The sequence below is a fragment of the Leguminivora glycinivorella genome, chromosome Z (assembly GCF_023078275.1).
Source record: "Leguminivora glycinivorella isolate SPB_JAAS2020 chromosome Z, LegGlyc_1.1, whole genome shotgun sequence".
NCBI lineage: Eukaryota > Metazoa > Arthropoda > Insecta > Lepidoptera > Tortricidae > Leguminivora > Leguminivora glycinivorella.
The window spans coordinates 49,311,464-49,328,736 of NC_062998.1; the positions used below are offsets into that span (position 1 = coordinate 49,311,464).

General features: G+C 40.0%; 2 protein-coding genes across 3 annotated transcripts in view; one reads left to right on the forward strand and one right to left on the reverse strand.

Moving 5' to 3' along the window:
* The window catches only part of LOC125240509 (dynein axonemal heavy chain 5), a 110,825-nt gene extending 105,038 nt beyond the window's left edge, over positions 1–5,787 (forward strand). The window contains exons 43-51 of the mRNA XM_048148400.1: positions 154–402; positions 497–2,065; positions 2,193–2,361; positions 2,517–2,669; positions 2,751–3,726; positions 3,972–4,128; positions 4,337–4,489; positions 4,932–5,064; positions 5,369–5,787. Coding sequence (XP_048004357.1) covers positions 154–402; positions 497–2,065; positions 2,193–2,361; positions 2,517–2,669; positions 2,751–3,726; positions 3,972–4,128; positions 4,337–4,489; positions 4,932–5,064; positions 5,369–5,622 — 3,813 coding nt within the window. The 3' untranslated portion in view covers positions 5,623–5,787. The remainder of the gene's footprint in view (positions 1–153; positions 403–496; positions 2,066–2,192; positions 2,362–2,516; positions 2,670–2,750; positions 3,727–3,971; positions 4,129–4,336; positions 4,490–4,931; positions 5,065–5,368) is intronic.
* Positions 5,788–7,823: 2,036 nt separating this feature from the next.
* On the reverse strand, positions 7,824–16,251 carry LOC125240583 (ADP,ATP carrier protein 2-like). Of its 2 annotated transcripts, none has more exons than XM_048148532.1 (7): positions 16,150–16,251; positions 12,483–12,717; positions 11,639–11,762; positions 10,835–10,972; positions 10,125–10,265; positions 9,234–9,324; positions 7,824–8,593 (listed from the first exon to the last, which is right to left on the reverse strand). In XM_048148532.1, exons 2-7 carry the CDS (start codon positions 12,682–12,684, stop codon positions 8,351–8,353), a joined length of 939 nt encoding a protein of 312 aa, XP_048004489.1. In that variant the 5' UTR covers positions 12,685–12,717; positions 16,150–16,251; the 3' UTR covers positions 7,824–8,350. The 2 variants fall into 2 exon arrangements, with proteins under 2 accessions (XP_048004489.1, XP_048004490.1); XM_048148533.1 differs by lacking the exon at positions 16,150–16,251 and adding an exon at positions 13,937–14,031.
* Positions 16,252–17,273: the final 1,022 nt, after the last annotated feature.

Here is a 17,273-nt window from a genome sequence, read left to right on the forward strand (position 1 = left end):
TATTCAAAATTTACTATTTAAGAAGTAGGTTTATACCGATACCGATATAAAATAAGCATAGCAATGCCACAAGAAATATTGTTGCCTGGATAATACTTATATCAGTAAATGTGTAGATGCTAAATGATGAACAATAAATTTATTCATTTTCAGATGATGGCCAGCACGACTTTCCTATTACAACTTCAGAACTATCCAAAAGATATAATAAACAACGAGATGGTAGAGCATTTGGTACCGTATTTCGAGATGGAGGACTACAACATGGACACGGCCAAAAGGGTCTGCGGTGACGTCGCCGGTCTACTATCATGGACAAAGGCTATGGCATTCTTCCATAGTGTCAATAAGGAAGTGTTACCGTTGAAAGCAAATCTGCTTCTACAAGAAGCGAGATTAAAGGTTAGTTTGTTAACTTTGTTATTTAAATATGTCCACCTATTTACAGAAATTCTGGTACTTAAGTAAGTTATTTTTAAAAACTTTCAATTTTCAGGTCGCTATGGAAGATTTAGCTTCCGCAGAGAGGCAACTAGAGGAGCGAGAAATGTCTCTACGTAAAGTCAAAGAACAATATGAGTCTGCAGTCTCTGAGAAACAACAGTTGACTGATGCTGCAAACGTTTGCTTACGAAAAATGACTGCCGCTACTGCTCTGATTAATGGATTAGGCGGAGAAAAGATCCGATGGACGCAACAGAGTAAGGATTTCAAAGAGCAGCTGGGAAGACTGGTAGGTGATGTCGTCCTAGCAACAGGATTTCTTTCATACTGCGGCCCTTACAATCAAGAATTCAGAAACAATTTGCTAACCAACTGGATGGGAATATTGAAAAACAAACAGATACCAGTGACAGACAATCTAAACATTACTAATATGTTAGTTGAGAATGCTACAATATCTGAGTGGACTTTGCAAGGTTTGCCTAATGATGATTTATCAGTACAGAATGCTCTTATCGTTACCAAGTCTAGTTCTTATCCTTTGCTAGTTGATCCTCAGAGTCAGGGTAAGAATTGGATAAAAAACAAAGAAAGTACAAATGAATTACAAATAACTTCACTCAACCACAAGTATTTCAGAACTCATCTAGAAGACAGTCTATCTCTCGGAAGGCCATTGCTAATTGAAGATGTAGGTGTAGAGTTAGATCCAGTTATTGACAATGTGTTAGAGAAGAACTTTATTAAATCAGGTTCAATAGAAAAAGTAATAGTCGGCGATAAAGAGTGCGACGTCATGCCTGGTTTTATGCTTTACATAACAACAAAGCTACCTAATCCTGCATATTCACCGGAAATAAGTGCTAAGACGTCCATAATTGATTTTACTGTCACGATGCGAGGCTTGGAAGATCAACTTTTAGGCCGCGTAATTCTAATGGAGAAATCTGATTTAGAAGAGGAAAGAGTTGCACTTTTCGAATCCGTAATGAAGAATCAGCGTAGCATGAAAGAATTGGAAAGCAACCTGCTTTGTCGTCTTACATCCTCTGAAGGCTCGTTAGTTGATGACGAAGCTCTGATCCAAGTCTTGCAAATAACTAAAACGACAGCAGAAGAAGTCAACGAAAAACTAAAAGTGGCAGAAGTTACGGAAAAGAAAATTATAAAAGCTCGAGAGGAGTTTAGAGCGGTCGCAGCTAGAGGCTCGATATTGTACTTCCTAATAGTAGAAATGAGTAATGTAAACATTATGTATCAAAACTCGCTGAAACAATTTTTGACAATATTTGATAATTCAATAACAAAGTCTACTAAAAGTAATGTGACTGAGGAACGTATTAATATTATTCTGAAATATCTTACACATGAAGTGTGGGCATTTACACTGCGAAGTTTATATGAACGTCACAAGGCCCTGTTCACATTGATGTTGGCAATGAAAATCGATTGTCATCGTCAGCTGATTTCTCACGATGAATTCACGGCGTTTGTGAAAGGAGGCGCGTCACTGGATTTAAACGCAGTAACTCCGAAGCCTTTCAGATGGATTTTGGATATAACCTGGCTGAATCTGGTGGAGATTAGCAAACTTAATACATTCTCTGACGTCTTACAAAAAGTAAGTTTGCCTGGAACTAATTTTGTTTTAAAGGTAGCTAATAGAAAAGGGATTATAATTATACTAGAATTAGAGGTTTTTCTCTGAGAGGGAGTTTTGTGTTAAATCGTTTAATTATCAATTTCAGATCACATCCAATGAGAAAGAATGGCGTGTCTGGTATGAAAAGGCGAAACCGGAGGAAGAGACGATTCCCAGCGGTTACAACGATAGCCTTGACGTGTTCCGCAAACTTCTGCTCATCCGCTCGTGGAGCCCTGACCGAACCCTGTCACAGGCTAGGAAGTACATTGTTGGTGAGTTTTGATGCAGTTTCATCATTATGTCATTAACTAACATTGGGTACTTCACAGAGAATAGTCAGCTCAGCTGGACCAGTTGCATAATGTCGGTTAGACTTATGTTACTCTTAGTTTTTGTCTTGCCGTTATTTATTTCTTCTTTATTCTAGATTCCCTCGGCCCGGAGTACGGCGAAGGCTGCATCTTGAACCTGGAAGCGACCTGGGAGGAGTCGGAACCACGTACACCACTCATATGTATACTGTCTATTGGCTCTGACCCTTCTGCGCAGATCGCTTCACTGGCCAAGTCCAAAGAAATTCGTAAGAATGTTGTCTTATTTCAATTCGAATAGTTGAAAACTGCGGAAAGTACTTTATATGTTTTTAAAATCTTCTTTTCAGAATTAAAAGCTGTATCGATGGGTCAGGGTCAAGAAATCGTCGCAAGAAAGATGATATCAGACTCCATGAACGAAGGAGGCTGGGTACTACTACAAAATATCCACTTGTCCCTTCCTTTCTGTGTAGAAGCCATGGATGCTTTAATAGAAACTGAACATGTACAGGAATCCTTCAGGCTATGGCTAACTACTGAAGTGCATACGGAATTCCCAATAGGACTGCTTCAAATGGCAATTAAATTCACTAATGAGCCACCTCAAGGCATCAGAGCTAGCATGAAACGAACTTACCAAAATATCACTCAAGATACGTTAGATTACTCATCTTTATCCCAATGGCCACCCCTGCTGTACGCAGTTGCGTTCCTACACACAATCGTGCAAGAACGACGAAAGTTCGGACCTTTAGGATGGAATATTCCATACGAGTTCAATCAAGCCGATTACGCTGCAAGCGTGCAGTTTATACAGAACCATCTCGACGATATCGACCCTAAGAAAGGCATATCTTGGCCAACAATCTGTTATATGCTCGGAGAAGTCCAATATGGCGGACGAGTAACAGATGACTTCGACAAACGCCTTTTGACAACTTTTACCAACGTGTGGTTTTGTGATGTATTGCTACGACCAGGGTTTGAGTTTTACAAAGGTTACAAAGTGCCACAGACTAGGAATCTCTCTGGATACGTTGATTATATCAATCAGCTTCCATTGACTGATACTCCGGAGGTGTTTGGTCTTCACGGAAATGCGGACATCACATATCAAATCAATAGTGCTAAAGATATACTTGATACAATATTGAGTGTGCAACCAAAAGAAGGTGGTAGTCAGGGTGGCGAGACCCGCGAAAGTATCGTGTACAGGCTGGCTGAAGACATGTTGGAAAAATTACCAAAACAATACGTTAGTTTTGAAGTTAGAGAGGCTCTAGTTAAGATGGGAGCCTTTTTGCCAATGAACATCTTTTTAAGGTAAGTTTAAGACTAGACTTTAGCCCACCATTTTTAATTCAGTACTCGTAGCTACAGAAGTGTTTGTAGAGAACGGCTATCACTTCAGACAGCTAACCCAGCCCTTTAATACAGGGCTTCCCTTCCTCTAATTTGGTATTATAGTTGGGGAACAAATGCGGTTTAGACAAACAAATAGCATACTAAAGTATTATCGCAAATTTCCATTACATTCCCCGCTAATACTCTCTTCGAATGTCTTTCAGACAAGAGATCGACCGTATCCAGCGAGTGATCAAATCGGTGCAGTCCACACTGTGCAACCTGAAGCTTGCCATCGACGGAACCATAGTGATGAGTCAGGGCCTTCGAGAGAGTCTCGACGCTATGTACGATGCCAGAATACCTCAGAATTGGCTTAAGGTGACATGCTATTGAGCTTTTAGACTTGGAAGATCGATTTAGTTTTGTGCATTTAGGGATTTATCGTCATGTTAAGTAATAAAGATTGTATCATTCACGATGAGAACGCGTATGTAGCGGTTCAAATAGTCATATTTTAAAGGTTGAATTTGACAATTATGCACGTCATTTTAAGACCCTAAATGATTTCCATTTCTCTTGCTTACAGGTTTCTTGGGAGTCAGCAACTCTAGGTTTCTGGTACACAGAGTTATTGGAGCGTGAGCACCAATACCGAGTATGGCTGCGTAACGGCCGTCCTACCGCCTTCTGGATGACTGGCTTCTTCAACCCTCAGGGGTTCCTCACTGCTATGAGACAGGTTGTGTGTCGCTCTCTCTTTCAGATCCAATAGGTTCGATATAAGTTGCTGTAACTGAATCATGAAGGCAAAGAAGGTGAGAGGAAGTAGATTATCATGGTCTGGGCATGTAATGTGGAAGGATGAAAGCAATGTTACAAAACGAGTGGTAAATATGAAGGTGGATGGACAAGGGTACACTACCCCGTTCCACTGAAGGCCTAAGAAAAGATGGATGGACTGTGTGAAGAATGATATGAGAGTGAAAGGTATTAGTATGGAAATGACGGCTGAATGAAGAATGGAGGAGGAAGATCCGCTGCGTCGACCCCAGGTAATGGGAGAAGGGCAAGTGAATGAGATAATTGATAATGTAACTAAAGCATGAAAAACATGATAGCTTCACTTAGACTTCGATTTTTATCCACTTCAAAATGTATTAATAGAAAATTTCTTTCGGCAGGAGGTAACTCGGAGTCACAAAGGCTGGGCACTGGACTCCGTGGTCCTACAGAATCTTATCACAAAATTGAACCGAGAGGACGTTCACGAGGGGCCGGCTGAAGGCGTCTACGTCTACGGACTCTTTCTAGAAGGTAACAGACTGTTTGTTCATGAAGGTAATTTTTATTTCGCGGTACACGATACGCGGTAGAAAACCATGGTTGAGAAAATATGTTTTGTACTTAAGTTTGTATGAGTTGACAAATGGCACCAATCAACAATAACTTATGGGCATGATGTGCGGAGTATCTAAGCAACTAGTGTGAACAGGTCTTTATTCATCACTTTAATTAAAAAATATGTTGTTGATATACTTATCTCAGTTAAAGGCAACAGACCCCACCCACAGGTCTTGTGAGATTTGTGGTACATACAAGTAACTTTTCTTTTTTCCAGGTGCATCTTTAGACAGAAAATCCGGGAAGCTGATCGAATCAAAACCGAAAGTCCTGTACGAACAAATGCCGATCATCTACATCTTTGCCATCAATACCACAGCGGGGAAAGATCCGAGGCTGTACGAGTGCCCGATTTATAGAAAACCTCAAAGAACTGATGCCAAATACGTGGGATCTATAGACTTCGAGACAGACAGCAATCCGAGGCACTGGGCATTAAGGGGTGTCGCTCTGCTATGCGATATAAAGTGAATTATAAAGCTGGCCTTTTATTTGGTTCGTTCTTTTTCTGGTGGTGTTTACCACAGCGAGCAAAGACCCGAGGCTATATAAGTTCCGGATTCACTTGAAACCTAAATTATCGATGCCAAATATGGTAGCTTTTGGGACGCATAGCAATCCAAGGTAACTGAATGTTGACCATATGGCGCTTCTGTGAATAAATGAGATGTTTATTCAAAACTTGTCTTTTACTAATAACTGCTTCCCAAATCAGGTTGTTTTCAAATTCTGGCTTAGGCACTTGTGGCCACCAAAAGCGAGTAAGCGATGAGCTATCAAGTTCGTCACTGTTTAAACAGGGGCTCCTATTTCTCCTTCCAGGGCACTAAGTCCAAGTGTCAAAATGTTTATGGGAACAATCTGCCCAAAATGTCTATGGAGTCCATATATTATGTCCAAAGGATCAACATTTCCAAAGCTTAAAACGTCCTAGGAGTCAATATGCCCAAAGAGTCATAATGTCCTCTGGGTAAATATGTCCAAGAGTCAAAATGTCCAATGAGTGAATGTTCCCAAGTGTCAGAATGTCCAAGAGTCATAACGTCCAAGGAATCAAAACGTCCAAAGAGTCAATGTATCCAAAGGTCATAACGTCCACGGAATCAAAACGTCCTTGAGCTAATATATCCAAGGGTCAAAACGTCCAATGAATCTACATGATCAAGGAGTCAAAAAGTCGAATACATGCAAGTTGTAATCGCGGACAAACCTGTACCTACATATAAACCTACGGATCCAACTGAAAACCTTATTTGTTGTAAATGATTGAATAAGATTACGTTTAGTACGTGGACGAAGACGCGGAAAAAAGCTAGTTTATTATTTAAAAAAAAGAGTTATGACATAATCAAAACTTAGATTGTTATAAGCAGTTTTTACCTCGGCATCTAAGTTAGTAGTATCAGTATTCCACACTGTTTTTACCCCCCTATGCGTTGATTTTTCAATAAGTTTTATTCGTAAAATCACCGCCTGATCCGCGCCGCCGCTAAGACTGTTCGCACCCCTCTGAGTCATGGTCGCGCTTTCGAGCACCTTGTATGTTCGGCCTGCCAGCCCGCTGGCCGCAGTCGCCGGTCGCTTGAGTAAATCCGCGCGCTGTGTCGCCGGTGCAGAAGTTCGTGGGGTCTCTCCTTTTCCGCGCTGTTTTTGTATTATGCGCGATCCGCTAGTCGCCACCGCCGAAGCAAGTCGCGCAAAGTCATAGTAGCCAGGTGGTTAGAGTTCCTGTTTTTCAATATTGACTCCTTGGACGTTTTGACCCTTGGATATATTGACTTTTGAGCACATTGCCTCCTTGGCATATGACTCTTTGAGCATAGTGACTTCTTGGACGTTTTAACCCTTCGTCATATTGACTTCTTGGGCATATTGACTTCTTTTACGTTTCGACCTCTAAACATGTTGACGCTATTGACATATTGACTTCTTGGTTATTTTGACCCTTAGTACAATTGTCTACTTAGACGTTTTGACCCTTTGACTTTTTGCCTCTGTGATATTGACTCTAAGGACGTTTGGATATTATGACCCTTGGACATATTGACTCCCATAGACATTTAAGCCAAGGATACACTAGGGGACAAATATCCCACGACACGTGTCGCCAGCGACGTCGGGTGAAGTAGCGCGATGTTGTCAGACTTCGCTCGACATGTCTGGCGACATCGCGCGACACGTGTCGCCAGTGACATCGGGTGATGTAACGCGACGTTGCCGGACTTCGCTCGATATGTCTGGCAACATCGCGCGACACGTGTGGGCAGTGACATCGGGTGTCGCGCGATGTCGCAAGATATGTCAGGCGAAGTCTCGCGAAGTCGTACGACTTCGTTAGACATCGCTGAGGATATAAGTCGCGCGATGTCGCCAGATATGTCAGGCGAAATCGGCCGGCTTCGCTTGACATGTCGCCGACACATGTCGTGAGACATTTGTCCCCTAGTGTATCCTTGGCTTTAGACCTTTGGACATATTGTCCCCATGGACATTTTGACATGGTCATAGTGCCCTGGAAGTCTTACTATCAGTAACTCCATTGAGAAAATTTCTAGTGGATCACCTGGTAAGTCTACAGGGAATATATCCCATGTCCCCTGGTGTAACCCTGACATTACGTAGAAGGAGGAAATAAAACTATGGTAATATATAAGAATAAATGTAATTTATTTCTTCTTTCACATTTAAAATACATGGACATTATAATATATGCATTATCCGACGTCAGTCAACACCTGTTAAGATGTCACTAAATCAACAAGGCACACTTACACTTCATGATTGTCAATGGATCTTTTTGTAGGCTTTGGTTTTACATATTGTTTAACATTGTTATTTCTAGCTTTCCTATAAAATATCCCCATCGCATCAAGCTAATTAAAAAAAAACTTAACAATTTCTAAATATTGACAGTTGCGACCTTAATGACAATTTTGGACAAACAAAATTCTCCACATCCTGCGTTCGACCAATTTGAATTCACAGCTACACAATTGCTTCTTGAACTGGCGTTGCTTAATATAAATATCTACATAACAAGAAAATAGCCATGAATTATTCAAATTGTTGACTGTACCTAAATAGCTCAAAACAAAGCAAATATTTGAACACTAGTGGTATATACAGTCATTTTTACACCCAAAATCAGGTCAGAGAAAAAAAGTTGGGTACAAAAAACTGGTTTGACTAGGAGCATGATCTACAGGAGTTTCTTGACTTCGTCATAAAGGATGAGCACCAAAGCGCCTCCCGTGCCTCTGAGGATATTGGAGAATGCGCCTTTGAAGAAGGCCTTGGGGCCCTCGGTCTTGAGGATGACGGCCCAGCAGTGGGCGGTGCTCTTGTACACTCGTTCGTGGACCGGCCGGCCGGACTGCATCATCATGCGCCGACGCACCGTGTCCAGAGGGTACGAGAGGATACCGGCTACCGTTGTCACCGTCTGAAATAATAGGGAATGGATCAATCTAACTGTTGTCACTTGTTGCTGCTCGTTGTCTTTTACTCGTTGATTATGATCTCAAAGGTCTCGAATAAAATCAGATTTTACAAGCTTAAATTTAACCTTTTCAACAACTCATCAATAACTAAAAAGGCAGAGTAACAGGCGCAAGCGAGCTAGTGTAAACCTTATTTGAAATTGGCATATTAAAGGTGTCGTCGCCAAACTGTGACGAATGTGATATTTTGGAAGATGCATACCATGTCTTCATAGAATGTGTCCGGAACGAAAGTGCAAGAAAATATTTCAAGAATAAAATCTTATTTGAAGTTGGGGTTTGCAACCAAATCTTGGGGCAACCACTATCTGAGGATGCAAAAAGTTTATATAAACTTGTTGCGTTAGGATTGAGTAGATGATAAAATGTATTGTTTATATCTGTACTGAGCGACATCATCACAACAGTGACAAAGCTCTTTAAATAAAGATAAAAAAAACTGCCAAGTCGGAAGTCAAGATGACTTTGACAGCGTCCTTCATAATACTACCTATAATAAAATGTTCTTGGCACCGTAGTAACGACTTTAGGGTATTGGCGTTTAAAAATGTTAATAATAATAAGTAGTGAGTATTTATGTACCTGAGCAATGAACCAGGATAGAAGGAGTGGCGTGTTCTTAGGGTCGGGCAGAAGACCGCGCGCCGTGTCATAAAACCCGAAGTACGCGGCTCTACGTATGGAAATGACGTCAAAACAGATACATTATTATATGACATATGACATTTATTACACAGATATTGACCGAGTCCCACGGTAAACTCTAGAATACTTGTTTTGTTGGTACTCAGACAACGATAGAGGTATATACAACATACATATTGTCCCAGATCTGTAAGTTCACATTTTTGACACATTTGTTTTGAAGTATGTTGCGATGTGGCTGAGACGTATCGTTTGCCAAATGTAACGACTAATTTAGAATTGGTTGAATCGATTAGGCCCTATGTACAAGGAGGCGCTTAAACAAATATACGATTTTTGTCAACTTATTGAAATGTCATTTGAATCTAAATGATCACATACTGCCACAGCACTAGTTTAAAAATAAAAATGAATGATAAATGACATAATAAGTAAATCCTGCGTGATAAATTAATATCGTAAAATACTCACTAACGAAGATCCGCAAAAATTTAACATGTGTTAGATTATGTTTAAAGTAAGCGAAATATTGTTTTTAAGTACTTGATTTTTTTAAATATTATTACAGGATTTTATTTAAAATTTCATGAGGTTGCGCGAGTTTACGTTTTCTGGATGCTGTCATGTGTCAAAAAGAGGTTCTTACAGCTCTGGGACAATAGGTAACATGCATGACTCAGGAACAAATACGAATATCAGGACCGCGGCTTAGCAGACAGGGTCACTACCGACTAGGCCAAGTCGGTCGTCATCCTCAACAATCTCCATTTCAATTCCCAAGTCATACAACAAATACACCGCGGCATGATCAAAAAACGGTTAAATTACCTGTATATGATGATACCCTGCACTGAGACAATGAACCCTCTGTACAGACCGAGCGGCCCGTCAGACTTCATCGTCTTCATCAGACAGTCCACGAGACCGTTGAACTCCTTATCTTTGCCTTTGCCAATGTCCGCTCCTAACCTGCCGGCCAGTTTCAAAAATACCTACACGTTACAATTTCTGATCCTATTTCTAGTGTTACTTAGTTAGTAAAAAAATAATCCTAATAAGGTTTAGTTTACTCTCTGGGTTGGAAGATTGCAGTCGCTTTCGTAAAACTAGCGCCTACGCCAATTTTTGGGATTAGCTACCAAAGGGATCTGAGGCTCTCATGAGCTGTGATTATTATTGTGATACCGATGATTGAATAGGCATCAAAAATAGGAAACTGCACGAGGCCATGCGCTTGACGAGGAACAGATGCCTATGGAGGGATCTAATCTTCAACAGAATCACATGATGTCACGATCCTCAGCTTTGAGGGAACGACTGAAGAAGATAGGAAACCTCAACAAAATCCAACATAATGGGTTGAGGGTTTCTGACAACAGGTTAGCCCTTTCGCTAACAAACAGTGCTCCGCCTGTCGACGTACTGTCACTGAAAATTTATATGGGTATGTTTTTTCTGCGGCAGTGGTTTGGCTGTCGACATAGTGTCAGCGAATGGGTTAGTAATAATTTGATTTGTTACCTAATTGTTGTACAAACCTAGTTCTAGCGTAATCCAGGGGGTACACAAAGCACAGAGAGGTCGCGCCGGCAGCGCCTCCTGAAGCCAAGTTTCCGGCAAAATGTTTCCAGAAATTCTTGTTCTTGTCTATACCGGCCAAGAACAGGTTCTTATATCTGTAAAATATTTTTCGTGATAAATTTTCCGTGGCTCCGTACCAAATCCGTGGACAGAGTTGATTTTACAATTGACCAACTAAAAGTGAATCATGGACCCACAGAGTATCCATACTATCCGTTGCACTTGTATAAAAATATTTTCGATGTAGTAGTCAGTAATTTTGCTGATCCATTTAATTAAACGATTTTGGTAAAATTTTGTAATCTAACCACGTAACTAAGATGGCAATCGCTTCCTACATGTGCGAATGAATTGTAGTCTAATGATCTTCCGTGTTGCGACCATGACAGTGACATTTCAGTTTCTTACGGGGCATTGTTTCTGGGCCTCCTAGATGGTACACTTTTCTTGGTTCAGTAAACGGAGTTAACAATAACCGGTGTTAATATCAAATCGGGAGTTGTTTACATCAAGCAAAAGAACACTTGAGTAAGTAGGCTAGGAAAAAACCGACAGTGATTAACATTTTGCAAAGCAAGGAAACGAGCCCGCTCTGCGGGGCTTGTCGAACGTTTTGTAGAGATGTTCCCGTACCAGAACGCAGAGCGGCTTGTCCCATTGTCGTTGCGAGCAGGGAGTCGTAGACAGGTCAGTGTTGGGGCAGTTCGCCCTCCAAAAATCTATGGCGTCTGCAGCAACATCTTTACAGAGTCTAAACTTACTTATCCTTGAAGGCGAAGTTGAGTGCCTGCGTGGGGAAGTACCGAATGACGTTGGCGAGGTTCCCACGCCAAAAGGCGGCGGGGCCTTGCTCTTTGGGGATACGGACCAGTGCGTCCATTATACCTGCGGAGATAATGTCAGTTCATTGGAGGATGTTATGAGCATTAAAATGGTCACTCAGTATTTTTGAAGAATGTTAATAGGTTTACAATGCCGACGGGTCGCTTTCTCGACAGGCGGTAACTGTGATGTACCCGAGAACGGGTGGGAGGCACTTTCAACGGGAAGCAGCGAGTTGCCATACTGTACTGTGATAGTAATAGTACGCTTTATTATACTGTGCTAGTATGCTATGCCCGTTGAGCTGTGCAAAACTTGAGCCCGTTTTGTGCACTGCCAAGGAGTGGAATTCCTTGCCGGTGGCTATAATTCCGAACTCGTATAACCCGGCAACCTTCAAATCTAGGGTAAACAGGCATCTTCTGGCCGACCTGACTCCATCGTAGGCCCAGTCTTTGCCTTTGGCTAGTCTGTGGACAAGAGTAAGCCCATTTCTAAATATTATAAAAGAATAAACTGACTGACTGACATATCAACGCAAAGCCGAAACCGCTTGTCCTAGAGATTCCAAATTTGGCACGTAGGTTTCTTATAAAATGTAGAGGAGCACTGAGAAAGGATTTTTCAAAATTCACATCTTAAGGGGATGAAATGGGGGTCCAAAATTCAATGTTTGAATAAGATTACTTTTTGTACGCGGGTGAAGCCGCGGGAAAAATAGCTGGAATAAGAAAAAAAAAATCTTGAGCCCGTTTACACTAAGGCCACAGAAGCAATAGTAACCTTTATAACGATCCTTCTCCGCAATCTGCTTTGAGATATGCTGCACCTGCAGCAGCAGCTTGACCCTCTCGATCGGAGCCATGGCGGTTTTCGAGACCGCAGCCGAAACTCCTCCGGCGATGAAATCCTTGATGAACGCTGCGGTCCCGGTCTCTTTCTCCTTTTTACCTTTCCCATCTTTACCTTTACCTTCACCACCCATGATGCGCTTTGTTGAGGATTATTTATGGAAAGACTGGAAGTATGAAAAAACAGAGTTAGTATTATATGTGAAACTTTTTGCGTAACCATCACAGGCTGGTTTTAGTGTCACGCGGTCCGACCGCGCGGAGCGATCCGCACAGTCATGACTAATATGCATTAAGTTCAGGGAGCGTTTTAGAGTAATGGCCCCTGTACACACATGGCCAACGGTTCCACCAAACCCCTTGGCCAAGTGTGTAGAGGGCTACTTGGACGTAAGTTGGCAGTTGGCGCTTGCGCTTGCCGGCCAACCGATTGGGGTCGGTTTTTTGTCCACACATCAAAGGATCTTGGCGCCAATGGCCAACTGCGTTTACACGTTGGCGCTTCATTCAGTTGGTCGTCAGCCGTCAGAGAGGACGGTAGTGAAATATTTACGAAAATAATAAGTTTATCAATGTCAATAATAGTGTAGATTTTAGGAAATAAAATAACCTTGCAAATGTTTAATGTATTTCCTAAAAAAGATAAATGTTCTTATCATAATATTCAAAAAATTGTTAATATTTCAAATAATTTAATTTTACTACAGGGTTATTATTTTTTAATCAAATTTTTCTGTCAACGTCTATGATCTAGAATTTCCTAGACTTTTCCATTCCACGTCCATCTTTCATGAAGAGCCAATGCCAAGTGATTGGTTCGCCAATGTGTAAACAGCGGCTCTTATCTTGGCCAAGGGGTTTCACAAAGGGTTGGTGGAACCGTTGGCCATATGTGTACAGCGGCCATAAAACTGACGAGTCCGTGCGTGACAATGACAACATCAACTTCATACAAATTGGTCGTGCGGATCGCTCCGTGCGGTCGGTCCGCATGACACTATATCCAGCCGTAGGATTTACGATTCATTTTCTAAATTTATGGAACTCATAAATGCGATAAAAACAAAAATTTGAAAAATCCGACTGTGCAAAGCTTTTTCTTAATAGGTATATAATTTTATCTGTAGAAAGACAATATGGGAGAGACTTGGAATGACTAAATAAGGAAATGGCGTAAAAAGTGGCGTCAAAAGGGTTAAGTTACGTTAAAATCAATCTAAAATTGAATGGCTCCTAAATGAGTCAGCTGAAATAACAATTATCTACAAAATCCAGAATGAACCTGTTTTATCATTATAAGAATGTTTTATCACAGAAACGTATTTAAAACGTAATAAAACCTTGTTGAATGTTGTTAACGTCCGGTCGAGCCTAGCGCATAGTTACCCTGCCAGCTAAGTCGCGATCCTTGGTTCCAATCCCGGTATGGGCAGCATGTGTGTGGTGAGCACAAATGTTTGTTCCTGAGTCATGGATGTTTTCTATGTATACAACGTGTTTCTGGTATCACTCAAAACCTCAGACACCCCAACTGATTTTTATTTTTTTAAACTCGTCTAGAGTATTCATCTTTTAATCTGATCGTTACTTTTTTTAAATTGAATTTTTAATTTTCTGTACAGCTCTACTTGACTTTTAGCTCTACACTCAATAAAATAATTGCTAACTACCATCATAAACCATAAGACTATTTATTTGTGTACGTTACTGCAACGATAGACAGCTACATTGGTAATAATGGTTTACCAATAGACAGCTAAGATGTCACTGTAAAACACTTTAAAGCTTTATCACAGTAAACTTCAAATTGGACAGGTAATTGCAATAAGCAAATTAAACCCAATATTCAAAATGACAAGGTTGTAATTAGGTACGAGTTCAATTTGTTATAACTTATGATAAACATTAAGATTAAACTGACAAACAACGTCAAACTAGTAGCGGAAAAAATAATCGTCCAAGTAACCAGCCAGTATTAATACCCCTAAATACTGAAAAAGGTAAACAACCTCTAGCAATGCGATATACACAATGTTGTATTACGAATACAATAGAATGGGCACGTAAAAAATAACTAATAATACTAATTTAAATAAAAATATTACCCCTATCAAGATATAGCTCAATCGATTCTACTCTCGATTCTGAACAAACTGTTTTCAGATAATTATTTTTAAAAACCGGGACTTAATCGCGTATAACTACATAAACTAAACTGTTTTCAGGTTTTTAGTGTTAAGTGAAACACGGTGTATAAAGTATAAGTATTTATATATTATATATATTATTGTTTATGTACCCGGAATTACAAGTACAAGCCTTCTTGAGCTTACCGTGGGACTCGGTCAATTCGTGTAAGAAGTCCTGTAATATTTATTTATTTGTAAGAGTAAGAGGGTGCACTAGCTGACGCGGTTGCATGGAGAAGTTAAGCCTGGCGCCCACTGAGGCGTAATCGAGCCGCGTCGAATTGAGTCCTCATACATGGGTGAATTTCAACATATTCGAAATTAGCCTAATTTCGGTGGATTTTTTTAGTTTTGTAATTTTTCTTGAAATTATGTACTGATGTTACATAACTAATTATTACCAATGTTATGTATCAATGACACTTCATTATAATAAGTAGTTTTAGAGAAATTACTATTTCAATGACATGATCGCCACCAAAATAAAATTGGTCTACCCACAAAAATAAAAAATAAAATCAAAAATAAAACCAAAAACGTTACTGCCCTCAATTTGTTCAGCACCAAAATTTATGCAATTTTGGTGGAAAAAGTATTACGACCCACCAAAATTAGATATTTTTGTGTGGGGCGGACCAATCCAGCAAGGTATGACACTCGTGTCATGTCTAAATGCAGGAACGAACCTGAATGGTCATGTTACGACACGTTGGTTCGTCTTGCTGCGTCTCGTTTATAAACCATAAAAATGATTTCAATACTTACCACCAAAATTGGTTCTTTCCCCCGGACAACTTTTGGTGCTCAGTTATGTGTCAAATTGTATGTAATTATAATAATATTGACTTATGTCATCTTAAAATATACTTAATGTTATAAAGAATGAAGTTATGGCAAGTTTTCTTTATAGCTGCGGATTTACTGGATTTACCATAGCAATAATCCGCTAAAAACAGGCTCTGGACGCTACACCAAAATTAGAATTTCGATGGAAAATTATTTTTAAATAAATATACATAACACTTGTAACAATTTGCAATGTTGCCGAAGGTAGTATTTTAGGATTGGTTTTCATAAAGAAAATAAAAACCTGGAAACAATTGGCCCACACAATGATTATCAGCTCCGCCACAAAAAAATCACTCTGAGAAATTCACCCACATTTGAATGCGATTCGACGCTTCGCTGGACGCAGTTTCATAAGAAATGCAGAAGGAGCCTGCTCTAAAATTTTCAATGGACTAGCTCTAAAATGTTCTATCATCAAGTAAGATTAAGGTAACAGCTGGTAACTAGAGCTACCAAAAGCAACTGAGAGGCTATTGGACACCAGGCTTTCAGCAGGCTAACAGAACTCCCGTTACTTTAGTAGACGGACGCCCCGAGAAGAAAAAAACAAGCTTTACTTACACACTCTGGATTACACTATTCCAATGTTATTTTGATCATCCATCTTTATTACAGTTCACAACTCTTAACTAAATTTTGCACTTTTCTATTGTAATATTTAAGATAAATTGACGTTTGATTGACTTTGAGACTTAGTTACAAAAGACGTGCGACTTTCTGTCAATTTTTCTTTGAAGTGGTTTGCTTTTTTGGGGAATATTTGAATTTAGAATAATGATATTAATGATGTATAGACAATAATTATATTCATCTTTATATCATAGACCTAGGGTGGACCTAGGTTTCCTATTTCAGTGCTTTATATAAAGACGTCAAAATGCTGTAAACCATAGCTACGAAACTAAACTGTCCAAACTATAGAGTGAAGCTGTAAAGCTGTAAAGTGTTCGAAACGTCGGGATGAATTTTATTGTAAATTCATTATACGCGATTTAATAGTAGGTACGAGTTCTTAACCAGATCTTTAGTACCGTCTGGTAGAAAGCATGAAACTTGGAATGTTTATATAGGGTTATAGAAAAAAATAGATGTAGAAACAAGCCGAGGTGTCAATGTTTCCCCTCCTTCCCCCCAGTTTTGTATTCCTGTTTTCAGTTTTTTTATATTTTCATGAAAACCGTAAAAGCTACAATAATAACGTCTAAAAGAAGTATATTCTCTATAAAATTATTTACAATATATTGTCTTTGGAAGTATATAGCTAAAACTAATAATTTTCAAACTATGCTCATTTTCCCTTTGCCATATTTCTGTTTGGTGACCAGTAGAATAAGTAAGGCCAGCGACTTTGCACTTTTGCCTGTGGCGATGCTGCTTGGCAAAATTGTTCCTTGGGTCAAACTCATCCGATTTAGCCCAATAGTCATGAAATCGCACGTGACTACACAGGGAACCGGCCCCTTCCCCTTCTCTTTGTGGGGAGTAGTCACATGCGATTTCATGACTATTGGGCTAAATTGGATCAGTTTGACCCAAGGAACAATTTTGCCAAGCAGCATCGCCACAGGCAAAAGTGCAAAGTCGCTGGCCTTACTTATCACCAAACACTAACCACCACTAACTACTGGTCACCAAACAGAAATATGGCAAAGGGAAAATGAGTGCGCATAGTTTGAAAATTATTA